We start from the raw sequence: 27,655 nt of genomic DNA, 5'->3' as shown, positions 1-27,655 counted from the left end.
GGGAGCATGCTGTGGTAACTCTGCATTGATGGGGGCACACTATACTTTGATTACTGAAGGCCCCTTTCACACTTTTGTGACCTCAAAGTTTTTGCCGCAAAGCAATACCTATTAGATTTTTTCTGTTTGCATACCCCCCCCCCCCCCAAATTTTGAGCACCAGACGCCACTGCCCAAAATAATAAGTGCCACATGTTAAAGGGGAGGGGGAGGAGGCAGGCAAGCAGAACCTCCCCTTTTCTGTGAAGTTCTGCTTTAAGAATGAAGCTTTGTGTGATTGGTTGCTGGGGGCGTTGGAGATCGGTTTTCTTTACTCCACATTTACAAGGACCCCTGTGTGTGTGAAGGTGTTCAGAGGGATGTCAGAGGTTAAACTCCCCAACAATCAGAGAGGTCACCACACCAGTAATGTTGTTGCTTTATATTTTTACAGAATAAATTCCTTCATAACATTTTATTCATTTCCTTCTTTAGTATCTCCCAGGTTATTGTCCATCATGAGCCCGGACCGCGTCATCCATGAGGAGCAGCTGACTCTCACCTGTCCAATCAATGGGTTTAAACCGCGAGCTTTATCCATCACCTGGCTGAGGAGGGACCAGAACCTCCGAGAGACTGAACTGGTAACATGGAATCCTGGGGGGAACACCATTCACAGGGAGAAATATTCCCATAGAGTAAAGGAAGATGAGCATGAAGATAAATCCTACAGCTATATAAGTGCTCTGATCATGAAACCGAATATAACAGAAGATGACGGAGTGACATATATCTGTAGAACCTTCCACCCCGCTACAAATCACCGGGAGGACAAAGAGCTGACCCTGAATGTGACCGGTGAGTGATGGAAAATATAAAATAAATTGGATATAACAGTTTTACACTTACAGTAACAAATATTCTTTCTTACCCCCCGAGCTATCATCTCCCTGTATACCCTTTATACCTTCGTCTCAGACACCCATTTTGGCAAACCATACACGAGCAGATGTTTCATCAAGAATCTTCTGTGTTGGAGGCTTAGGACCCACCATGCACTTCACAATAGACTATTCAGTGCCTTGAAAAAGTATTCACACCCCCTGAAATTTCCCACATTATCTCATGTTACAACCAAAAACATAAATGTATTTTATTGGGATTTTATGTGATAGACCGACACAAAGTGTCCATAATTGTGAAGTGGAAGGAAAATGATAAATTATACAAATAAATCTGTGAAAAGTGTGGCTGCATTTGTATTCACCCCCCAGAGTCAATACTTTGTGGAACTGTCTTTCCCCCAATTACAACTGCAAGTCATTTTGGGGATGTCTCTACCAGCTTTGCACACCTAGAGAGGACATTTCTGCCCATTCTTCTTTGCAGAATATCTCAAGCTCTGTCAGATTGGATGGAGAGCGTCTGTGAACAGCAATTTTCAAGTCTTGTCACAGATTCTCAATGTGATTAAGGCCTGGACTGTGACTGGGCCATTCTAACACATGAATATGCTTTGATGTAAACCATTCCATTGTAGCTCTGGCTGGATGTTTCGGGTCGTTGTCCTGCTGGAAGGTGAACCTCCGCCCCAGTCTCAAGTCTTTTCTTCTAAGATTGTCCTGTATTTGGCTCCATCCATCTTCCCAGCAACTCTGACCAGCTTCCCTGTCCCTGCTAAATAAAAGCATCCCCACAACATGATGCTGTCACCACCATGTTTCACGGTGGGGATGGTGTGTTCAGGGTGATGTGCAGTGTTCGTTTTCCGCCACACATAGCATTTTTGGTCTCATCTGATCAAAACACCTTCTTTCACATGTTTGCTGTGTCCCCCACTAGAAATGGGTGAACAGTTTGGCCGTAGCATGAGTTTGGGCTGAACATTGGCCCGTTCGACGAACATCCGAATTATCAGGGCATTTTACCATTTCTTCAGCCCGCCGAACAACCACAATGCACTGAGCCGCCACACAGTGCATTGGAAGCCCAGATTAGCTAAAGCTAATCACAGAGAACTGTCAGAGCCATGATTGGATACTGTCATGATGACTCTATCCAATCATGGCTCATTGCTCTTAGTCCCGCCCCACACTTTAAACATTTTCTCCCCATACTGGCCATTTGTAGTGTGATATTGGCGTGGAGAGAGATAGAACAGGGCTCTGTTCAGTGCTACTAGAGAGTTAGTGTTTAATAGTGTGCTATTCTGATTCTTTTGTCAGTGTAGAATATCAGTTTAGTGTGAATCCAGTGATAGTTCAGTGAGTGTAGTGACCATTCATTTTTACTTTGGTGTCAATTTATTTTGTCAGTGCAGGTTTACTGCAGTACATTTCAGTGCGTTAGTGCACGTTAACCGCAGTATATTGTAGTGTCGGTGGAGTGTGTCTGTGTAGTGAGTACTCAGGTTAAAGTGCACCAAACACAACTTTCCATCGATTAAAGTGCATCCATGTGCACATGTCCACATCTTTATTACATTTTGTTAATTAGCACCCCCCCCCCCATCATGTCTGGGAGGCCAACAAGGAGAGGCAGACGTTCCCATGGCACTGTGAGGGGGCCAGCAGCATATTGCCAAGTTGTCTCCAGTGGTGATGAGGATAGAGGGGATGATGATGCCGGATAGAGCAGAGGAGGAAAGTGAGGGTGAGGCACAACCCCAATGAGGCAGCCATCATGGAAGAGAAGAGAGCAGCCACCCTATTTTATCACGTTGTGGAGATGTTATCTCCCGGCACCCTTTCCACAGCTCAGCTGTATGGGCCTTTTTTAGCACATGTGCAGCCGATTGCACTGTTGCAATTTGCAAACGTTCAAGCATGGCAAAAAGACCAGCCATTTGAGTACCACATGCTTGACAAAGCATTTAACCCAGTGTTTCTCAACTCCGGTCCTCAGGGCACACTAACAGGCCAGGTTTGCAAGAAAACTGAAATACATCACAGGTGATATAATTTGCTGCTCAGTTCAGTATTCTAGTCTGCATCTCCCCAAGGTAATACTTAAAATCTGGCCTGTTAGTGTGCTCTGAGGACCAGCTTTAAGAAACACCGATTTAACCTCCACTCAGCCCATTATAAAGAGCACCTGAAATCCATACAAAAAGGACACAATTCTGTTCCTCCTTCTTACTCACCTCAGTCTACCCCTGCTATAGCTCATGATCTCTCAGCAGCCCCCACTGACAGGGATGATGGTATAGTGTAGGGTGTCCCAGGTCCTTGCAGCACATCTGCCAGTAGCACACCACCAGCTGTAGACTATAGCCGGCAAATGTCTCTGCCACATCTGCTGTAGGGGGAAAAAAATATATAGTCACTGCCACCCACATGCCCAGCGTCTAAATGCAAGCTGGTTAAAGCTGCTGGCTTTACAACTTCTGCCTTTTCCTCTGGTGGGTTCTGTCCCCTTCCGTAAATTTGCAGAATGTGCTGTACCACAATGACAGGTTCCCAGTCGCTATTTCTTTTCAGCTCTGTACCATCACATGAAAGGCAATGTTGTGGCATCGTTGGGCAAGGCAGTCAGCCGCAAAGTCAATGTTACTGCTGACAAGTGGTCCAGCAAGCATGGTCAGGGACGATATATTTAGTTCACAGCACACTGGGTAACTCTGCTTGCAATTTGGAAAGATGCAGGACAGGATTCAGTGCTGCAGCTTGTTGTGCCTTCACGTCTCCATACAGCTAGTGGTGATGATGCAAGATTTTTCAGCTCCACCCCCTCCTCCTCCTCCATGCCTTCCTCTGCTGAATTGTCCCATGAACTACAAGTACCTCCTAAGCGTTCAAGGGGCTATTCAATGAGTCAGGCAGAAAGGTGCTGTTGTGGAAATGTTCTTAATATTTTTGTGAACATTTTTCAGGAAGTGTTTTATTTAAATTTCCATTATGTCTCCCAGTGTCAGTTTACCGGTAATCGCTGTGCACAGCTATGGCTTTAACTGGCATTAAGGAATGACATGTAGATGTGGAAACCTTCCATTAAATGGAGATTCCATACCACTCACCTGATCTCCCGAATGGCGGGCGCTCTGAGCGACTACCACTGGAGTGAACGCTGGTCCGGATCTATGGCAGTGCGATGCAAACTCCACCGCGCAAATGCATATCAGCCAGCCAGGGCCCCGGTATTCACTGACGGAGATATGTTTGTGATGTGGAATTATTATCATTTTGATAAAATCTGCCCTTTAGCTGGAATAATGGCTGGTAGCTTTCTATTATGCTTGATCCGTATGGTTGAAATACTGCTGCTATTTTCCTTTGCAGATATCGTCCCATTTACTAGAACAATAGCATAATCACTATCAAATGTGGTTTTTATGAACTATATTATATAGGATTCACTCTAACAGGTTATGACGGGAGTGCATGCGTAAGGATTAGTGTACCTGAGTCCCTGAGAATCCACAATAATCCAGCAATACAGTAGTGCATTGTTTCGCCTTTACTTGACAGTTTGAAACTCATGCACATGGTCGGGTTTGTCCATAAACATTCACTTCCCTTTCCTATTATACTTTTGAAAGTATACATGTCTGTGATTGGTTGTGTTCATGCCACCTCCCCTGTAAACCTTGTAAATCCCTTTTGTTCTCTGATTATAAAATTAACAAGAGCGTTGCCTTGGGCAGGACTGCTTCTATGGACATCGACCGTGATACAGTTTATTGCCTGTTTTCTCTCCTTGTCGCCGAGCGCACTAGAATTTCTTTATACAAAAGAGCTGTACATTGTACTTTTCAGTACAAGGGATTAATGGCGCTTGGTGCGTATTAATATAAACAAGTGTGTTTTTCAGCGCAGCGAGCAAATTTCTATGCTCCAATCTCCATTAATTTCCATAATCGTGCCATGAAGTGCTTCAGTTGGACTATGTAGGGGACAGGAACCACACCCAAGCAGAGAATCTGTCAGCTCTGCAGGGGGAGACCCAGAGGTGGTTCACGCCATGCCGGCTGGAGCCAGGAATGGTGGTGTGCGATAAAGGCACAAACCTCCTGTTCGCCCTTAGACAGGGAAAGTTGACACATGCCTGGCACATGTCCTCAATTTGGTGGTGCAGCATTTCCTACATCGGTACCCAGGGTTGGAAGATCTGCTAAAGCAGGCTAGAAGAGTCTGTAGCCATTTAAGGCGGTCATGCACAGCCAGTGCTTGGTTGGCTAAAATTCAGCAGGAATTCCACCTGCTCATATACTGCCTGAATTGTAACATGCCCACCAGGTGCAGCTCGACTTTGGCAATGCTGCAGTGGCTGCACATGAAGTAGAGGGCCGGTAACGAGTACCTGTGTGAGTTTGGCACAATGATAGGCTCAGGCCGGCTTGGCTTTTTCTTCCCACACCAATGGCTGTTGATAAAGGATCGATGCACTGTATTGTCACAGTTTATGCATCCTTTATCAAGTAGGAGGCCACAAGAATGGTGAGCCGTGACAATGCATGCATCAGTGACACAATCCCTCTTTTGTTCCTGCTGGAGCAGACTTTGTGTGGCATTGTGGACAGGGCACTTGATGCAGAGCAGCGGGAGGAAGAGGGGAGGTAGGAGGAGGAGGAGGAGGATTCTGGCAGTTTTGGAGGCACTGAAGCAGAGCAAGACATACGTCAACCCTTAACAGATGGTTTTATATCCCTAGAACCCTTGGGAGTAGTACGTGACTGGGAGAAGGCAGTTCCAGATACTGTAATCCTCAGTGACCCCAAGGTGTCTGCTTCTCATGCCTCTGCAATCTTGCAGGGCATGGGCTCCCACATTCCTCAAAGCCTGCAAAAGGACCTGAGAATACGTGGCATCAACGAGAAGGATCACTATTGATTGGCAACCCTCCTTTACCACTGTTACAAGGAGAAAGTCTCGGAACACATCCTGACCTCACAGATGCAGCAGAAGATTAAATCTCTTGAGGGCACCTTAAAGGTGAGTTTATGTAACCCCTTTCCCAACACTGGTAGGTTACACTCTGGTGGAAAACGTAGCTTTGAGGCTTCTGTTGGTCTAGAGAGGAGCGGTGGAGAAGGGGGCGCCTCAGTTATGCCTTTCAAAAAATTTTTTTAGTCCTCTGCTCCCGGGGTTATCAGCTTCCAAAGCCCATCTGCATCATATGGTGGGCGATTTATCTTGGGATGAAAATATAATTGGAGAGCTTTCCAGTTGGCCAGAATTGCCCAGTATGCAATTGAGCTTATAGGCTTCCCTGCATCCAGTGTGCTTTCCAAATGAGCATTTGGTGCTGCCAGAGGTTTTGTGACAGATAAGAGAGTCTGTCCAGAGACTCCATGGACCGACTAACATTTATCTAAATGAATCCGTCCTGGATTAGCAGCAGCTATCAAGCCCATGATGCCTATGTCGCTGATTAAGTGCATTCTGGATCTGGAATCTCTGAAAGCTGCCTAGCTTTGTGGGTGTTGAATTAATCTGGAAAATAATTCTTGGCGTAGGTTTCATGGGCACAATTAACACCCAAGGACCAATTTTTCCACACAGGTATTTTTTGACAGGTGCAAATAATTAAAATTTTTCATTTTGAATGGAAAGTGTCATTATTGCTGCAGCAGCTTCTAAACACAGTACAGATGCGCCACTTTACAGGAAGACTTAGGGGACCCCCAGGCACTATATTGAAAGGAATTTTTATTTTTATTTATTTTTTTTTTCATTTTTATGCTTTCACTTTAAACATCAGTAAATCACTGTTCATTTAAAAATTCCGTCTTTTACAAATTTTCTTTTCATTGATACATGTCCCCCAGGACAGTACCCGGAACCCCATAACCATTGTATGCCCAATTACTTGCATCTAAGCACACTTGTTAGTCCCCAACAGTGTTGCTACTCACTCTGCCCTCTCTTGCTCCCATGCCTCCAGGAAAACTTCCTCCTTGTTTTAACAGGGATCTTCTAGCACCAAAGCCCTGGCCAAAGGTCACTCCCCCCCAGACTAGGGGCACCCCAAGGGCCACCAACAGCCTCCTCAGCACTGCATCTCCTTCTTCCACCTGACTGCTCTTGCTGGCATGGCTCATCAATATTTAAAGACTCCCCGGCTCCCTGCTAGGCCCACTCCCTGGGATTGGCCAGAGACCTCTAAATATGCTGAGCAGCCCTTCCTAGCTTCAGCCCACTATCTTCCAGAATGCTCTCACTCTTGAAACAGGGGTAGGCACCACAGAGGTGCTGAGATGAGTCATCCAGCATTGAACCCTAGTAAACTCTGACCCAGATTCCATAGCTCAGACTTAGCTCTGAGCTAAACTAAATTTTCCTACTCTACTTCTAGCACACACTAGATGGTGCTACATGTAGAAGGGGATGAAGAGAGGGTAAAGTAGAGGATAGTGGAGGATGGGAAGAGGGAAAGGGTAGAAGATGACAGAGAAGATGGGGAATGAGGTAACAGGGTAGAATAGAAGCAGAAGGGAAGGGTAGGAGGGGCTGAAGAAGGCGGAAAAGGAAGAAGAAAATGGAGGAAGAGATAGAGGCAGAGGAGAAGATAACAAAATAGAAATTGGAAGAGGCAGAAGAGGTTGGAGAAGAGGAAAAACGGAGTGAATGTCAAGAAGAGGGAAAAGGGAAAAGGTGGTGTAGAAGGGTTTTGAGGAAGAGAGGAGGGGGAAAGAGTAGAACAGCGGGGGGGGGGGGATAATGAGGGGTGGAGAAAGAAATAGAGGAAGAAGAAGGGGTGAAGAAGAAGGGGGATGAGGTGGAAGAAAAACTGAGGATTAGAAGTGAGAAAAGGTGGAAGATGATGGAGAAGGTGGATTGATAGAAAAGGATGGGGGCAAAGAAGGTTAAATAGGTAGAAGTTAACTGAGGAAGATAAGGGGTGGAGGAGAAGCAGGAGGTAGAAGAGGGCTTGGGAAAAGGAAAAAAAAGGTGATAGAAGAGGAAAAGAGAGAAGAGGTAGAAGGGGGTCAGGGCTGTCTTTTAGTCAGGGCAAAAGGGACAGCTGCCCCGGGCCCAGTCATTGTTGTGGGGACCAAAGCAGCTGCCCCTTGAGCCTGCACTACCTGCGAATAGTTGATAAGTGGATTTGGGAGGGTCCAAGAAAATGTTTGCACAGGGTCCAATCAATAATAAAGACAGCCCTGAAGGGGGTAGAAAAAAGCAGAAGAGGTAGGGAAAAAGAGGAATGAAAGATGATGAAAAGTGATGGAAGGGGGAGGAGCAGAAGAGATAAATGAAGGAAAGGATTTAAAAAGGACAAAGGGGAAGAGGTAAAAGTGGGCTGGAAACCAAGATTGGAGAAAAAGTGGAAGGGAGTGGAGAAGAGGTAAAAGAGTGGAGGAAGAAAAGGGGGGAGCCGTAAAAGAGGATGGAGGACAAGAAGAAGGAAAGGGTAGAAGAAGAGGATATTAAAAGGAAGTGTAAGAGGAGACGGGGGAAAGGTACAAGTGGATAGAGGATAGCAAAGGTGAAAAGGTAGAATAGGGGTGTAGAAAAGGGAAGAGGTAGAAAGGGGTGAAAGAGGAGATGGCAGAGTAGTAGAAGGGGGAAGAGGTAGAATGGAGTGGAGAAGGAAAAGGAGGTAGAGGTAGAAGAGGTTAAAGGGGTAAGAGGAGGGGAAGAGGATAGAATTGGGGTGGAGGCGTAGAAGGAGGGGGAGGTGGAAGGGTTTTGAGGACAAGACAGGCATATAGGTAGAACAATTTGAATATGACAAGAGTGAAGAGGTAGATGGAGGAGGAGAAAGGGGAAGAGGTAGTAGGGGGTGAAGGAGGAAGAAGAGGAAAAGAACGGTGTAGAATATGTATGTTTTTGCCTAGAGGTCTGAGGACCTGGGGGTGGGAACTGGAAGTAGGAAGTTCTGAAGTGAAACTAAAAAATCTACATGGTGACAGAAGTGAGATCGCTGAAACATCACGGCTCAGAATCTGCGTGACATACAACCCCGAATCTTTGATAATGATATTGCTAACAACTGGCTGAAATTCAAAAGAGAATGGGAAGTGTAAAGCAAAGCAGGACTCTTAGACAAGTAAAAAGGGTACAAGCTTACACTCTTCTCAATTTTGCTGGTTTGGATGCACTAGATACACGTGAGTCATTTTATTTTCAAGACAATGAGGACAAAGAAGATCCTGATGTCTTAATCAAGAAATTTGATGAGATCTGCTTACCACAACGTAATGTAATAATAGACAGAAATGTATTTAACATGATGGCTCAGAAACCTGATGAAGGAATACAATCCTATGTAGCCACACTGAGACTGCTGGCTAAAAAATGTGATTTTGGTGCACTAACAGATGAACTGCAATGATGCAGTTCATGCTCAGTAGTTAAGGGAGAAAGATTTGGCACTGGAATCAGCCATCAGAATATGTTTGTTGTTTGAACATTCTGAAAGGGCCATTAACCACTTTACCACCGGAGGATTTTGCTGTCTTACGTCCAGGCCACTTTTTGCGCTTCGGCACTGTGCGAATCTAACTGACAATTGTGCGGTCATGCAATGTGGTACCCAAACAAAATTTATGTCCTTTTTTCCCCACAAACAGAGCTTTCTTTTGGTGGTATTTGATCACCTCTGTGTTTTTTATTTTTTGCGATATTAATAAAAAAAGAGCAAAAATTGTGAGAAAAAAATGACTTTTAACTTTGTCTTTTCAAAAATATCCAATATACTCAATTTATGTCATATTTTTTGGCCATTATTTAGCTACATGTCTTTGACAAAAAAAATCTCAATGAGCGTATTTTTATTGGTTTGCGCAAAAGTTATAGCGTCTACAAACTATGGTGTATATACTGGAATTTACGCAGCTTTAATTTCTGACTGCCTATCTCATTTCATGAAGTGCTAAAATGGCAGGGCAGTACAACCCCCCCCCCCCCAAACTACCACTTTTTGGAAAGTAGACATCCTAAGGAATGTTCTGAGAGGCATGTTGAGCTCATTGAATATTTCATTTTTTTGTCACAGGTGTTTGAAAAATGACTAAAAAAAACATTTTTTTTTTTTACACAAGGTTGTCATTGAAATGATATATTGCTCACACATGCCATGGGTATATGTGTAATTACACCCCAAAATATATTCTGCTGCTTCTCCTGAGTACAGGGATACCACACATGTGAGACTTTTTGGGAGCCTAGCTGTGTACGGGACCCCGAAAACCAATCCCCATCATCAGAATTTCAAAGGGCGTACATTTTTCATTGCATTTTCTCACTACCTATAACGGTTTAGGAGGCCCTGAAATGTCAAGATACCACAAAAAAAACCAAATTACCCCATTTTGAAAAGTAGACACCCCAGGCTGTTTGCTGAGAGGCATGGTGAGTCCATATTTTATATTTTGCCACAAGTTTTGGGAAAATTACAATTTTTTTTTAATTTTTTTTTTTTTTAACACAAAGTTGTCACTAAAAGATAAATTTCTCACACATGACATGGGTAAATGTGGAATGACACCCCAAAATACATTCTGCCACTTCTCCTGAGTATGGGGATACCCCATGTGTGAGACTTTTTGGGAGCCTAGCTGTGTACGGAACCCCGAAAATCAATCACCATCTTTAGGTTTTCTAATGGCGTAAATTTTTGATTTTACTCCTCACTACCCATCACAGTTTCGGAGGCCCTGAAATTTCAAGATAGCACAAAACCCCCCCCCAAATGACCCCATTTTGCAAAGTAGACACCCCAAGCTATTTGCTGAGAGGCATGGTGAGTCCATGGAATATTTTATATTTTGCCACAAGTTCCGGGAAATATATTATTTTTTTTTTGTTTTTGTTTTTGTTTTTTTACACAAAGTTGTCACTAAATTATATATTTCTCACACATGCCATGGGTATATGTGAAATGACACCCCAAAATACATTCTGCTGCTCCTCCTGAGTACAGGGATACCCCATGTGTGAGACTTTTTTGCAGTCTAGCCGAGTACAAGACCCCGAAAATCAATCACCACCTTCAGGCTTTCCAAGGGCGTAAATTGTTGATTTCACTCCTGACTACCTATCACAGTTTCAGAGGCCATGAAATGCCAAGAAATGAGAGATGCAAAATACTCACCATGCCTCTCAGCAAATAGATTGGTGTGTCTACTTTGCAAAATAGGGTCATTTGGGGGGTTTTGTGCCATCTTGGCATTTCATGGCCTTCAAAAGTGTGATAGGTAGTAAGGAGTGAGATCAACAATTTACGCCCTTGGAAAGCCCGAAGGTGGGGATTGGTTTTCCGGGTCCTGTACGCGGCTAGACTGCCAAAAAGTCTCACACATGGGGTATCCATATATGAGCAATATATTATTTAGTGACAACTTTGTGTAAAAAAAAAACAAAACAAAAAAAAAACAAATTGTCATTTTCCTGAAACTTAGGGCAAAATATAAAATACTCCATGGACTCACCATGCCTCTCAGCAAATAGCTTTGGGTGTCTACTTTCCAAAAAGGGGTCATTTGGGGGGTGTTTGAACTGTCCCGGCATTTTATGCTCAATCTTAGCCATACATCACCCACTCTTCTAACCACTTGAAAACCAAGCCTTTTCTGTGCCTTTTTGTTTACATGAAAAAATATATTTTTTTTTACAAGAAAATTACTTTGAATCCCCAAACATTATATATATATATTTTTTTTTTAAAGCAGAGGCCCTACAGAACAAAATGGTGGATGTTGCGTTTTTTTTTTGTCACACAGTATTTGCGCACAGATTTTCCAAAAGCAATTTTTGCGTAAAAAAAACAAACACTTTTTTTATATTTAATGCAGAAATACACTGTATAATTCCTAATTGTTTGGTAAAATTTAAAATATGATCTTATGCCAAGTACATAGACACCAAACATGACATGCTTTAAAAATTGCGCACGCCCGTGCCGCGGCAACAAACTATGTACGGTTTTAAAAGCCTTTAAAAGTCTTTACAGGTTACCACTTTGGACTTACAGAGGAGGTTTACTGCAAGAATTACTGCCCTCAACCTGGCGTTTGCGGCGATACCTCACATGCATGGTGCAATTGCGGTTTACATATGACACTAGACCAACGCTTGTGTGCGCATTTGCGTGCAAGCACGGGGGGACAGGGGGGCTTGATTTTTTTTTTTTATTTGCTTTTTTATGTTATTTTGACACCTTTTCTTTCATTTTTTTTTTTTACGTAATCGTTTTTATTGTTATCACAGTGAATTTAAATGTCCCCTATGATAGCAATCTGTAGTGACAGGTACTCTTTTTTTTAAAAAAAATTGGGGTCTTTTAGACTCTCTAGATCTTTCCTCTGGCCTTAAAGCATCTGACCACACCAAGATTGGTGTGATAAAATGCTTTCCCAATTTCCCAATGGCTCTGTTTATTTCTGGCGAAACAGAAGTCATTAATTGCTCGTAGCTTCCGGTATCTTAGGCCATAGAGATGATTGGATCCATTCTCATCTCCAATCAGCTCTATGGTTAGATAACTCAACCACCAACTGCAATCTCGGGTTAACCGGTGGGACAGGAGAGCCCGAGAAAAACCGGGGGGGGGAGTCACTTCCCACTGCATGTAAAAGCAGTCTAGCAGCCAATTATCCGCTAGGATTGCTTTTACATGTAAGTCGACCGCTGGCTGTAAAAAACGATACCAAGATGATGCCTAAATCTGCAGTATAACCACTTAAAGTCCAGCAACGTACCAGTACATTGCTGGTCCTTGTTTAGCATATAGTGTAGGTTTTTTTTTTTTTCATGCAGCCTGTGGGCTGAATGAAAAAAAGAGAACCTATCAGAAATCAGCACAGGAATAATGCGTAGTATTACTCATCATTAACCGCCCAAACAACCACCCACTGAATTTAATGATGGGTATACACGGCACTATCCACGTATACCAAAATAGGATTTTAACTGCAGTGCTGAAATCAGAAAACCACCACAGCTGCTATCAGCAAAGGTATCCATATATGCTGAGCGCAAACGCTGTTTGTGTCAGAATATATAAAATCAGTGTGGTAGCCGACGAGTACCTGCAAGAGAAACAGGTCACAAAAGAATGAAAAACAAACAAAGGACATTGAAAAAAGTACATAGGAAGTGTAGAAGAACATAAAAAATAACTGACACAACAACAGTTTTTGGATTTTTTATGTATTTTTTTTTTTCTTCAAACGTCGAGTTCCAGGTTCCAGTTTAGGGTCTCTCAAAATGACGATCGACATCGAACATCTTTTGAGACCCTGTGTAAATGTGCCCTAAACTGTGCCATGCTGTACCCTACGCTAATAATCCACTAGTGTGTGGTAGTGACGGAAACAGTCACCGTGGCAAAGACCAGGTCGGTCAGGACAGTCGGGACAATAATTCCAGATTTCACTCCTAAATCCGCGCTTGCTGCAGACACAGCATCTTTTTTGGGGGTATCGTTGGGTAGGGGTACTCGGGAGGTATTGCGGAAAATGCCTCTCATACAGCCGGCTCACTGCATCTGGTTGGGGAAGTTGGGCAGGAACACCAGCTGGATACAGAAGGGCTCTGATTATCTCTTCTTGGAATTGAAAGAAGGATAATGTTCCGGCAGACGCTTTGTATAAGACAAAAGCGTTGTAAATAGCCAATTGAAATAGGTATACAGACACTTTATTGTACCAGCGTCTGGCCTTATGGGCAATTAAGTACGGTCCCATCATCTGGTTGTTGAAGTCCACCCCTCCCATTTTACGGTTCTAGTCGTGGACACAGAGGGGCTTCTCAACAACAACACCGGTGACCGTAGAAATTTGGACTGCCTTGTCTGGGTGAATGGAGGACAGAACGAAAACGTTACGTTTGTCCCTCCACTTCACTGCAAGCAATTCATCGCACCTCAAGCAGGCTCTCTCCCCCGAGCTCAGTGGGGCATTCACTAGCCGTTGGGGGAAACCCCGGCGATTAGATCGCACGGTGCCACAAGCACCAATTTGCAATTGAAAGAGGTGTCTAAAAAGTGGCACGCTTGAATAGAAATTGTCCACATACAAATGGTACCCCTTTCCGAATAAGGGTGACACCAAGTCCCATACTATCTTGCCGCTGCTCCCTATGTAGCCTGGGCAGTCGGGGGGGGGGGGGGGGTCCACAGAGCTATCTTTTCCCTCGTAGACACGGAAATTAACTGTATAGCCTGTGGCCCTGTCACAAAGCTTATACAACTTGACCCCGTACTTGGCACGCTTGCTGGGGAGGTACTGTTTGATAGCAAGGCGGCCAGTAAACTTAATCAGGGACTTGTCAACGCAGACATCTTGTTGGGGGAGAAACAAGGCTGCGAACCGCTGATTGAAGTGGTCTACGAGGGGCCGAATTTTGTGGAGCCGATCATATGCAGGGTCTCCCCGAGGACGACAGAGTTCATTGTCGCTGAAATGCATGAACCAAACTAAATATTTGTTCGTATCGAATCCTGGACATAGCAGCAGAGAACACGTACATTTGATGAATTGAGTCAGTGGACCAATATAACCGCAATTCATTCTTTTTTGTAATGCCCATGTTAAAGGAAAGGCCCAGAAAGGTTTTAAACTCGGGAATCATATTAGGATTCCAGGTGAATGGTCTGGCAAGGGGTGAATTTGGGTTGGCGGCGATGAATTGTTGAGCGTATAAATTTGATTGGTCCACAATAGATCCGAAAAGATCTTCAGTGAAAAACAGCTCAAAAAAGTTAATGGGATTAAAACCAGCTGTTTCCACTTGAATTCTGGGTTGGGCAGTGAATGGGGGAAGTACTGGCACTGTGGAATCTGTGGGCTGCCAATTAGGAAATGCCAGCGCTTCAGGGAGGAAACTATGGGCTCTACGGGCCTGTCTTCGGATACGCGGTGGCTGCGGGCCACTACTCGTGCTAGCCACCGCACCAGCTTCAACTGCACTTAGGGGACTCGCCACGTCACCAAGTGTTACTGCAGTGCTGGTTGAAGGTCCAGGGTGTACTAGGCCGCTGGTGCTTGCCAGATCATGAGAAGTGTGAGCGGCACTAGTACTGGCACTCTGCTGCATACGAGAAACTCCCGGTTCTTGCAACTCCAGAATGTGGTCAGGTACGCCTGACCTTGGCAGGGACCCCTCTGTTGCCGGAGCTATCTGTCAGGAAGCCGCTGCTGTCATCAGGTTTGGATACTGACCCTGATTCTGCCGGTGAGGCTTCCCCATCGCTCTCATCTGACATGGTCAGTATACTGTAGACCTCTTCACCACTGTACCAACGTTTGGTAATTTTAGTAACTAAATTTACCGGTACAGTAGTGTGACTACTAGGTAATAAAAGCACCTGGTTGTCGAGGACTATTTGGTCACTACAAAAAAAAACTGCTAGTGCTAACAGAGATCAGGCCTGACTCTGCTAACGCAGCGGTTTTGTGTGATTTGTGTTTTTTGGAAGTGACAGTAATCTATTGATTACTACACTTGCCTGGGTAAGGTGGGCTGGGCAGGGGGGCTAAACGCAGGTGCTAGCAGGAATCAGTGCTGATTGTGCAAACACTGCGTTTTGGGAACACTAAACTATGGGGACGCTAGTATAGTTCTGATCAGATCAGATATTGATCTGTTCAAACACTATACTGGTAATGGAGGTGTGTGTGTATGTGTGTTAGTGTACGTGTAGTGGGACCCTGACGCTAACTAGCCTAAGTTGTGTCACCCGTGACACTAATACAGTGATCGGTAATCACTGTATATAGTGAACACTGTGACAGGGCAGTGAAGGGGTTAACTGGGGGAGATCAAGGGGTTAAACCTTTATAGGGGATAGATGGCGGGTGGTATAAACCTATTTGGGCTTAGCGCAAGCGCAAATTAGGGTCACAAGTGACAATAAATACAATGATCAGTATTCACCTATATACTGTATTTAGTGCACAGAGTGATAGGGAGTGAAGGGGTTAACTGGGGGTGATCAATGGGTTAAAACTTTATTAGGGGATAGGTGGCGGGTGCCCTTACCCTATTTGGGCATAGCGCATGCGCAAATTAGGGTCACAAGTGACACTTATACAGTGATCAGTAAAAGATCTGTATAACACTGTATATAGTGTTCACTGTGAGGGGTTTGGGGGGTGATCAGTGGGTGCTCAGAGGTGATCAAGTGGTTAAATGTGCCTATGTGAAGTGTGTTACATAGTTACATAGTAGGTGAGGTTGAATAAAGACAATAGTCCATCCAGTTCCCCCTGTGTAGATGTGTGTGACTGTAATCATCTCTCATACCCCTGAATGTTCTGATCCTTGAGATGTAAGTCTAATAGTCTTTTGAAAGTCACCATACTACCCGCAGAAACCACCTCTTGTGGTAGAGAATTCCGCAATCTTGTAGCCCTAACAGTAAAGAACCCCCCACGTTGCCTGAGGTTAAAACGCTTCTCCTCTAATCGCATTGTATGCTGTCGAGTCCTCATGCAATTCCTTCGAATGAACAGTTTTTTTCTAAGCTGAGATCCCCATTGAGATATTTATAAATTTATATCATGTCCCCCCTCAGGCGTCTCTTCTCCAGGGAGAATAAATCGAGCGATTGCAGACGCTCTTCATAGTTAAGGTCCTCCAATCTCCTAATCAGTTTAGTTGCCCTTCTCTGGACTCTCTCCAGCTCCAACACATCCCTCCTGAGGACTGGTGACCAGAACTGGACAGAATACTCCAGATGCGGTCAGACCAGAGTTTTATAAAGTGGAAGGATTATAGTCTTATCTCTGGAATACATCCCTTTCTTTATGCATGCTAATATTCTGTTGGCTTTGGCAGCTGCCGCTTGACATTGCATGCTGTTACCTAATCTATCATCAACCAAGACTCCCAGATCTTTCTCCATTTTTGATTCCCCCAAGGGTTCCCCTCCTAACGTGTATTGTGTTTTTATGTTTTTAGTCCCCAAGTGCAAAACCTTACACTTCTCCACATTAAACCTCATTTGCCATGTCGTTCCCCATTCCTTTATTTTGTCCAGGTCATTCTGTAGGATATCTGCTTCATGCTGTGAAGTTATTGCCCTGCCCAATTTTGTGTCATCTGCAAAAACTGATATCGAACTCCTGATCCCGTCCTCAATGCGGTTTATGAATAAATTGAACAAGGTTGGTCCCTAGAGTTGCCACCTCATCCCTTTAAAACAGAACACAAATTAATTACACAGGTTCTGTGGCTAATTTAATGCAGAGAAGGCCCCAAGTGAGTTTAATTACCACCTTAATCAGCCACAGAACCTGTGTAATTAATATGTGTTCTGTTTTAAAGGGATGAGGTGGCAACCCTATTGGTCCCAGGACTGAGCCTTGGGGGACCCCACTTACTACCTCAGACCAGTCTGAGTATGCGCTGTTTATTACCACCCTTTGGACACGCCCTTTTAGCCAGTTCCGTATCCAAGAGCAAACCCTGCTGTCGATACCTACAGACCTTATAATTAAGCACTTGTGGGGAACTGTATCAAACGCCTTAGCGAAATCCAGGTACACCACATCTACTGGTCTCCCCCTATCCAAGTACACCACATCCACTGGTCTCCCCCCTATCTAGCTCACAGCTCACCTCCTCCTAGAATGTTAAGAGATTGGTTTGACAAGAACACCCATTTGTTAGTGTGTTGCTTGGTGGAACTCACGTTTTTGATGTCTCTCAGTCTTCTCCTGGAACCGAAAGGGCTCCAGAAGGGACAGTGACATCACTTCCCCTGCCTGTGTTTACATTACACAGGCAGGGGAGAGATTACCATTGGCTGGAACCGATCACCAGATACAGACCAAAAATCATTGGTCTGTATCTGGTGACTGATCGGTTCCCTACCGAATGAGACCAGAATCGGCTCCCGCGGCGTGCGGGAGCACGCTCTGGGAGCCGTGATCGCGCCCGACGTAGGTCTACGTCGCTGGACGGGATCGTGACACTTTTGCCGCAGTAGTGTCAATGTGAGTGGTTGGCAAGTGGTTAAGGAACTAAATGGAGAGGCAAAAGTGTTTGTGGTACAACAGAACAAAAAGGCAATGCAGCAACTGTGGTAGTGAACACGCTACTGAGAACAATAAGGGTCTGGCTTTTACAAAAAGGTGTAACTCATGGAACAAATGGAATCATTTTGCAAAATGTTGTAGGTCCAAGCCTCAAAATCGAGGTGCATGGATGACACCCTCTAATGACACTAAACAACAAAATGTGCACAGAAATAATGAAGTGGAAAGTGATGATCACCAAAATAGTTTTTATTGTGGAAGTGTGGACCTAATTGCAAATAAAGGAGAAATATTCACCACCCTTTTAACAGCATGCAACAAACATGTCAAGTTGAAAATTTACACTGGTGCAATGTCATGTCCTGATCCACATTGCACAGCATTGACCCCAAAGCTGAAATTGATCAGTCAAATAAAGTAAACCTGATTTATGGCGGTAAAACAATTCAAACACTGGACACTTCTACCTTAGATTTATCAGGGGACAAGCTGCTCCCACATTGTGGATAGAAATGTTAAGGGCCTACTAGGCTTACCAGACAGCATGCGCTTAAATCTAATCCATCTCAGTCCGGAAATACATGCAGTACAACAACAGACTTCTGAGATGATGGATTATGAGGTACAGTCTACTGTGTTTGCCCCTCGAAGGATCCCACTGGCTATCAAAGACAAAGTCTTGCAAGAGTTGGAAAGGATGATTAGACTGGGCATCATTGCAGCAGTGCAGGAGGCTACCCCTGGGTGTCTGCCATGGTAGCAGTAGTAAGTAGTAAGATGGCACTGTCTGCATATGCATTGATCCTGTACACCTCAATAAGGCTCTACTGAGGCCTTATCCCCCATTAAAGACTGTAGAGCAAGTGATCGCTGATATGCCACAGGCAAAGGTCTTCAGCATTCTAGATGCAAAATGTGAATTCTGGCAAATCCCTCTGGGTGAGGAATCATCATTACTCACAACATTTATGACCCCATTGGGGAGATACAAATACTTACGGATGCCAAATGGAATTTCAACTGGAAGCAAAGTCTTTCAGAGATGTATGGAACAGCTCTTTGCTGGACAGCCATGTGAAATAGTCATGGATATCTTGATTTGTGGATCCTCCATTAAGGGACATGACAAATGTGTACTAGACTGTGTCAGAGCCATCAAAATGCAGCTCAACCCTACCAAATGTTGCTTCAGGGTCTCAGAGGTGCCATTTGTTGGACACCTTCTCATGGATAAAGGTGTCAGGTCTGACCTAGAAAAAATCAAAGCCATCCATCCAATGCCTGCTCCAGAGGACAAATATGGATTGCAAAGGTTTCTTGGCATGACAAATTATCTCTCGAAGTTCATTCATCACTACAGTGACTTAACATCTCCACCCCATCGGCTTCTGCACCAAGTAGCCGACTGGTGTTGGACTGAACAACATGCTGTCGCTGTGGATACATTGAAAGCAAAATTAACTAGTCCACCTGTCCTACAGTATTGTGATGAGCATAAGCCAGTGATATTGTCTGCTGATGCTTCCCAGCATGATCTTGGTGCAGTCTGTCTTCAAGATGGGAGGCCTGTGACTTTTGCATCAAGAGCCCTCACTGAGACTGAAGGACGCTATGCACAAATTGAGGAAGAATTATAGGGAGTAGTATTTGCCTTTGTAAAATTTCATGATTATATCTATCCCTGTGACTGTGGAGACGGATCATCAGCCACTCATAACTATAATGAAAAAACTACGGCACACAGCATCTGCGCGCATCCAGCAAATGATGCTAAAGCTTCAACGCTACCACCTGAATGTAATCTATAAACAAGGCTGTGAACTGTTTGTTGCGGATGCACTTTCACATGCACACCTCCCCACTCCTGATAACTCTGGAGCTATTGACGATTATGATGTGTTGGCTTTGGATGGAGTGTTGGTATCCATGAGTGTTTGCTCCATCAAGGTCATCCTGGCATTTATTCCACTAAGCGAAGGGCACGTGAAACCATGTTTTGGCCCACAATATAGACTGACATTGATAGAGAAGTTTCCAGATGTGCCTCATGCAATGCTCTACAACAGCACCAGATGAGAGAACCTTTAACTCTTCACCAAACACCTGACACACCATGGTCTATCACAGCAGCTGACATATTTGAGTGGTCAAACAAGGATTACCTGGTCTTGGTAGATTCCTACTCTGGCTGGAGGGAATTTGATGTCCTCTCAAACACTTCCAGTAACACAGTGATCAGGACATTAAAGTGGATATTCTCCACACATGGAATTCCCTATCAATTGATGACTGACAATGAAAAATCATTTTTAAGTAGAGAATTCAAGAACTTTACTCACCAATGGGATTTTCAGCACGTCCCTAGCAGTCCTAATAACCCTAGATCCAATGGTCTTGCAGAGCGTAGTGTAAGATTGGCCAAGCATCTCCTAGAGAAATGTGCTTGTGATGGTTCTGATGTTTATGCAGCCCTACTCAACCCCCCCCAACACACCTAGGGATGGCATGCCTTCTCCAGCACAACCTTTACTATCACGAAGAACCAGGACTCTGATTCCCGTGGTCCCATCCCAGATCCTGCCATGAGTTGAGACTGATGTTCAGGCTGTTTTATTTATACCCAGGCAAAAAGGAAAGATAAGCCATGACAAATCTGCCAGATGCTTTTCTCCTCTGGAGCCTGGGCAGGTGGTAAGGATGGAGAAGACCCGTGGGTTTGACAAACTGGCCACAGTTCATGGAAAGGCCTGCCAACCAAACAGCTATGTTGTCCACTCTGATGGTAAGACCTACAGTATGTACGGAACCACCATCACCTCCTACAGGTACCGGAATGATACTGTACTGCCGCTGCCCATGTGCCGATGATCACTTCAGGACCCCAAACACAATCATCTGCTGCTGTGCCAAATGACACTTCCAAAAATGGAAACAACCACAACAAAATGATGACGGAGACAGGCAAGAGGTTTCAGACTCGCAGGCCTCACAAGTTATTTACTGATCTGGAAGAGTTTGCAAACCCAATCCAAAGTTCCAAGACTTTATCATACACTGACTTTTACTCAGCATTTAGTTTTATATTGAGTTTGTTATTGTTCCTTGCTCTTACATAGTTACATAGTTAGTGAGGTTGAAAAAAGACATCAGTCCATCCAGTTCAACCTATGATGTGTGTGTGTGTTTGCTTTTAAACGTACATTGTATACCCCTGTATGTTGTACATTGTATACCCCCTGTATGTTGTACATTGTATACCCCTGTATGTTGTACATTGTATACCCCTGTACGTTGTACATTGTATACTCTGCATGTTGTACATTGTATACCCCTGTATGTTGTACATTGTATACCCCCTGTATGTTGTACATTGTATACCCCCTGTATGTTGTACATTGTATACCCCCTGTATGTTGTACATTGTATACCCCTGTATGTTGTACATTGTATACCCCTGTATGTTGTACATTGTATACCCCTGTATATTGTACATTGTATACCCCTGTATGTTGTACATTGTATACCCCTGTATGTTGTGGTCTTTAAGGTGTCCATCTAATAGTTTTTTGAAACTATCAATGCTCCCCGCTGATACGACTGCCTGTGGAAGAGAATTCCACATCCTTACCGCTCTTCCAGTGAAGAACCCCTTATACACTTTAAGGTTAAACCGCCTTTCCTCAAGTTTTAGTGAGTGGCCACGTGTCTTATTGTATCTCCTTTCTCTGAATAGTTTGTTCCTTATGCTCGGGTCGCCAGTACAGTATTTGTACATTGATATCATATCCCCCCTCAATCGTCTCTTCTCCAGAGAGAACAGGTTCAGTGCTTGTAGTCTTTCCTCATAGCTGATGTCCTCCATTCCCCTAATTATTTTTGTTGCCCTTCTCTGGACTTTCTCCAATTCCAGCACATCCTTCCTGAGGACCGGTGCCCAGAACTGGACAGCATACTCCAGATGTGGCCGGACCAGAGTCTTGTAGAGCGGGAGAATAATCTCTTTATTTCTGGAGTGAATCCCCTTTTTTATACATCCCAGTATTCTGTTGGCTTTGCTTGCAGCGGCTTGGCATTGCATGCCACTGCCAAGCCTGTTGTCTACCAGTACCCCCAGGTCCCTTTCCATCCTAGACTCACCCAGAGGCTCCCCCCCTAGTGAGTAGCTTGCTTTCTGGTTTCTGGCCCCCAAGTGCATTACTTTACATTTTTCAACATTAAATCTCATCTGCCATGTAGTTGCCCCCCCCCCCCACCCCGTTATTTTGTTCAGGTCTGCTTGCAAGATTTCCACATCCTGCATAGAAGATATTGGCATGCTTAGTTTAGTATCATCTGCAAATACTGAGATTGTACTAGATATCCCCTCCTCCAGATCATTTATGAATAAATTAAACAGGATTGGTCCCAAGACAGAACCTTGGGGGACCCCACTTTCCACACCCGCCCAATCCGAGTGCTGCACTCCTTGTTGATACTATATTACAATTTAGTTATATATGCATATATTTTAATTAAAAGGGGAAAAATGTAGAATATGTATGTTTTTACCTAGAGGTCTGAGGACCTGGGGGTGGGAACTGGAAGTAGGAAGTTTTGAAGTCAAACTAAAAAAAAAGGTTTATGCTAGGCTCATGGCTGGCTTGAAATAAAGTTCTTTACAAGGTTCGTCTGACTACTCATCATCACTTCTACAAAATCTACAGACCGTGAGGAGGTAGAAAATGACAGAAGAGGAGTCAGAAGAAGTATAGGGGTGGTAGAGTAGAAAAGAGGGGTCAACAGCAGGAGGAAGGAGGTCCTGATTTCTCTATATAGATCTTTATATCACTAGAGGGGTCCCCAGCAGGAGGAAGGAGGTCCTGATTCCTCTATATAGATCTTTATATCACTAGAGGGGTCCCCAGCAGGAGGAAGGAGGTCCTGATTCCTCTATATAGATCTTTATATCACTAGAGGGGTCACCAGCAGGAGGATGGAAGGTCCTGATTCCTCTATATAGATCTTTATATCACTAGAGGGGTCCCCAGCAGGAGGAAGGAGGTCCTGATTCCTCTATATAGATCTTTATATCACTAGAGGGGTCCCCAGCAGGAGGAAGGAGGTCCTGATTCCTCTATATAGATTTTTATATCACTAGAGGGGTCCCCAGCAGGAGGAAGGAGGTCCTGATTCCTTTATATGGATCTTTAGACCTCATTTAGAATACTGTGTTCAATTCTGGAAACCTTGCAAGAAAATATTGATAAGATTCCAGAGATGGGTAACAAAAATGGTGGAAGGTCAGGGGGATAATCCTATCTGGAGAGACTTCAGGAACGTAAAGAGGTTGTAAAACCTCCTGAAAACAAAATGTAAAAAGTAAAAACTTGAAAGAAAATGGCATAACGTGATGCATACTAGCTCATTATATAATACTTACCTTAGAATGAAGCCCCCGCAGGTCTGCCAGCTCACTGCTGACTTGGCGTCCATCTATACCCGGTCTTCCTTCTGGGGTCACATCCTCCGGCCATCTGATTGGCTGAAGCCGTGATGACGTCACTCCCACGCATGCGCGCCGGAGCGGCCATTCCTTCAGAGCGCATGCTTCGGTGATGTCACTGGCTGTGTGTCATGTAGATATCTCCTAAATGTTGCATGTTTAGGAGATATGTACAGTACCTATAGGTAAGCCTTATCATAGGATCACCTATAGGAACAAGTTACAGAGGAAGCTGCTTTACTTCCTCTTTAAATTGTCTAGTATGGAGGACATTAGTGTAGCGCCACCCCCATGGGGGCTGCTGGATATTTCTTGTCCTCCTGTGCTGCTCTGACCCTGGGAACTTCCCAGCTGATCTGACACTCTAGGTTCTGACATAGTGTATACCGCTTTAAATGAAATACAGACACAATGCAAGCTGAGTTCAACAGTAGTTTCTATTAACTAGGCAGGAAAAGGGGTGTATAAGAGCATCAATAGGCCAAATTCTGGGAAAAGCACCTGAAAACCAGGTTGAGTTGACCACTCAGCTGACTGGTGTATACAAATAGCAAGAATAATGGATAACACTCCCATGTACAAAGCAATATAGACACTTGGCAGTATTATCAGAGTAACCTTAACTGGTTATGCTACCAATAAAAGGGTGAAGGGCCGGCCTACAAAGTCTCTGATCCTAATGAGAGAGAGAATAATGGTATAACCAATAGGGATGATCGAACAGTTTGGGTCGACCATCGGTTCGGCCCGAACATTGACTGTTCGAGGTTCGGCCGAATTTAGAACTTTTTGCCCAAAAAGTTCGGAATTCGGCAACCAGAACCGCCCAAAATGCAATGCTTCAGGAAATGGGCTTTAAAAGCCCGTGATTGGACCAGAACCATTAGCAAAAGCCAATTGAGGGGGCAGGAGAATGCTAGGAATGTGATTGGAGTGACTAGGGGGTCCCTAGGCCAATCATTAGGGAATACGCCCCCCAGTATATAAGATCGCCCCCGCCATATTCCTAGCATTGTTATACTGGACATGGAAGAGAGTGGAAGCAGTTCTGTTAATTTTACTTTAAAAGTGTCATTTAGCATTTATAGTGTGAGGAAAGGGATATCTAGTGTAGTTAGGGTGCTCCTTTACACTTTAGTTAGCTTCAAAAATTCAGTTTCTGTAGGGAAAGTGTTAAGTGTAAGGGGACCGTAGTGTAGTGTAGGGTTAACTGACAGTGACTGCTATGGCAGGGTGACAAAACCCTTCCATAGCAGGGTGACTGCTATAGAGAAATGATCATTTCTCTGAGTTGCTTCGGCACACCCATATGGCTTCTCACCAGCCAAGCATTTTTTATGCTGCAGGGGCTGCCACTGCCAGTGCTTTTTTGAGGACATGTTTGATGTCAGACATGACATCTGAACATGTGTATAGGGGGTATATATACACATATATGTCTGAATATATACCCCTAGACATATATAGGTGTGATAGTAGCAGAAATATATGCTTGCGCTAATGAAATCATTTACAGTAATATATTTCTGTTACTATCACACCTATATATGTCTAGGTGTGTATATAAATATATGTATGTGTGTATATATACCACTATACACAAGTTCAGATGTTTTGCCTGCCTCCAAAAGAACCCAAAAAAATGCCAAAAAAACGCTAGCGTCAAAAAGAAAAAAATGACCAGGTGTGTTCTTGCTGCCATTTTTTGGGGGGTTTTGGAGGCAGGCAAAACATCTGAACTTGTGTATAGTGGTATATATACACACATACATATATTTATATACACACCTAGACATATATAGGTGTGATAGTAGCAGAAATATATGCTTGCGCTAATGAAATCATTTACAGTAATATATTTCTGCTACTATCACACCTATATATGGCTAGGTGTCTATATACATATAATTATGTGTGTATATATATACCACTATACACAAGTTCAGATGTTTTGCCTGCCTCAAAAGAACCCCAAAAAATGCCAAAAAAAACGCTAGCGTCAAAAAAAAAAAAATGCCCAGGTGTGTTTTTGCTGGCAGTTTTTGGGGGTTTTTGGAGGCAGGCAAAACATCTGAACTTGTGCACAGTACCACTATACACAAGTTCAGATGTTTTTCCTGACTGCAAAGAACCCCAAAAAATGCCTTCTATTAAACCGGCAAGGTGTGACAGCAGCGAAGCCAAACTCCTGTGCTGAAAGTGTTCTAATACAAACAATCCTTTTTTTTCTGGTTCTGGACATGCTACAGAGCTGAAACTTCACAGGTACACCTTTTAGACCCCCCAGACACAAAATCACACAAAAAAAAGTTCTTAAAAATTGTCATTTTTGATAAAAAAGCCAATTATTGAAAAAAAAAAAAAAAAAAAAAGATCGTTTGTATTAGAACACTTTCAGGACAGGTAGTTGGCTTCGCTGCTGTAACACCTTGCCGGTTTAATAGAAGGCATTTTTTGGGGTTCTTTGCAGTCAGGAAAAACATCTGAACTTGTGTATAGTAGTACTGTGCACAAGTTCAGATGTTTTGCCTGCCTCCAAAAACCCCCAAAAAATGGTAGCAAAAACACACCTGGGCATTTTTTTTTTGATGCTAGCGTTTTTTTTGTCATTTTTTTGGGTTCTTTTGAGGCAGGCAAAACATCTGAACTTGTGTATAGTGGTATATATACACACATAATTATATGTATATAGACACCTAGCCATATATAGGTGTGATAGTAGCAGAAATATATTACTGTAAATGATTTCATTAGCGCAAGCATATATTTCTGCTACTATCACACCTATATATGTCTAGGTGTGTATATAAATATATGTATGTGTGTATATATACCACTATACACAAGTTCAGATGTTTTGCCTGCCTCCAAAGAACCCAAAAAAATGCCTGCTATTAAACGGCAAGGTGTTACAGCAGCGAAGCCAACATCCTGTCTGAAAGTTTTCTAATACAAACAATCCTTTTTTTTTTATGATTCTGGACATGCTACAGAGCTGAAACTTCACATGTACACTTTTTAGACCCCCCAGATACTAAATCCAAAGTAAAAATCAAAAAATCTCTTTTTTTTTTTTTACATTTTTTCAATAACTGGCTTTTTTATCAAAAATGACAGTTTTTAAGAACTTTTTTTGTGTGATTAATAGTTAATGGGGCATGACCCAGAACCCTAGGCACTTTTTAGGGGCATTTATTGGGTTTTAGGGCTTAAAAATGTTGTTTTTTGATTACAGAAGTTCGGGTCCCATTGATTTCAATGGGGTTCTGAAATCCGGGCCGAACTTTCGGGAAGTTCGGATGTTCTGGGCGAACCGAACTTTTCAAAAGTTCGATCATCCCTAATAACCAATCAATCTACCCTATGAAGGAAAGAAAGTGGTAGTAATCCAAATGTTAGGCCTAAGGGTTGTCTTCACCGGTTGGAGCTCAGATGTGAGCAGGGAATCCTCAGTGTGTAACCTAAAAAGGTTGATAATCAAAAGAAGAATGCTAGGTATGGCAATGTGTGAAATCCCTAAAAATTCAGATAATGTCTGCATGCAGTGTCCGTATATTGTATGTTACTGACAGTAGATGATTTGGGCATCAGCCCACTCACCAGATCCTGGGGATGGTTGTCTCGCACACAGGAAGTGATGAGGGATCTGTACACCGGTCAGCAGGAGCTGGATGCAATGGATTGGTTAGATGGATTCAGTGGTCTGAGCTGTCACCTTCTGTGCTGTCTCCCTCTCACTGGCAGAGGGTGCAGGAGGTCTTCAGCGCAGTGCTGCACAGCAGATCCATTTGGGCAGGAACAGTGGTGACCTTGGGCGCCGTGGTAGGCCGCGGTCCCACAGCGGAACGGCAGAACCAATGCTCATTCGATGGCTCCCAGGAAGAGGAGAGCACAGACCTATTTGGCAGTTCCACTTATAGACTTTCCCATAATTCTCCCCTGAGGAGAGTGGATTGGTGGGGGATTGTGACGGATCACCCTGTCCCTGGATTGTAAACCCCCTTCGTGTCATTCTCCTATAAGTTTGAGACATTGCCTTTTATTTCATTTTATGTTCACTTTATTCATCTTCTGAACAAGCAACCGAACAGTCAGACTCAGGGCAGACTGCTAATGTCATCGGCTCAGCCACTTGTCGTCCACACATTGTTAAAGCGGAGTTCCGGGCACAAAATCACCCTTTTTTTTTTGTGACCATCCGCTTGGTCTCCTTCACCTGAAAAGGAATTGGATAGTTAGGTATATATATATTTTTTTTTTTACTCACC

General features: G+C 43.7%; 1 protein-coding gene across 1 annotated transcript in view; it reads left to right on the top strand.

Moving 5' to 3' along the window:
- LOC309543506 (uncharacterized protein) overlaps positions 1–27,655 on the top strand; it is a 194,277-nt gene that overhangs the window by 122,243 nt on the left and 44,379 nt on the right. Inside the window, exon 6 of the mRNA XM_082275981.1 lies at positions 475–837. Coding sequence (XP_082132107.1) covers positions 475–837 — 363 coding nt within the window. The remainder of the gene's footprint in view (positions 1–474; positions 838–27,655) is intronic.

Source organism: Pelophylax lessonae, assembly GCF_965119305.1.
Source record: "Pelophylax lessonae genome assembly, contig: HAP1_SCAFFOLD_146, whole genome shotgun sequence".
Classification (NCBI taxonomy): Eukaryota; Metazoa; Chordata; class Amphibia; order Anura; family Ranidae; genus Pelophylax; species Pelophylax lessonae.
The sequence above is the reverse complement of the archived record's forward strand: the minus strand, read 5'-3'. Positions and strand labels throughout refer to the sequence as shown.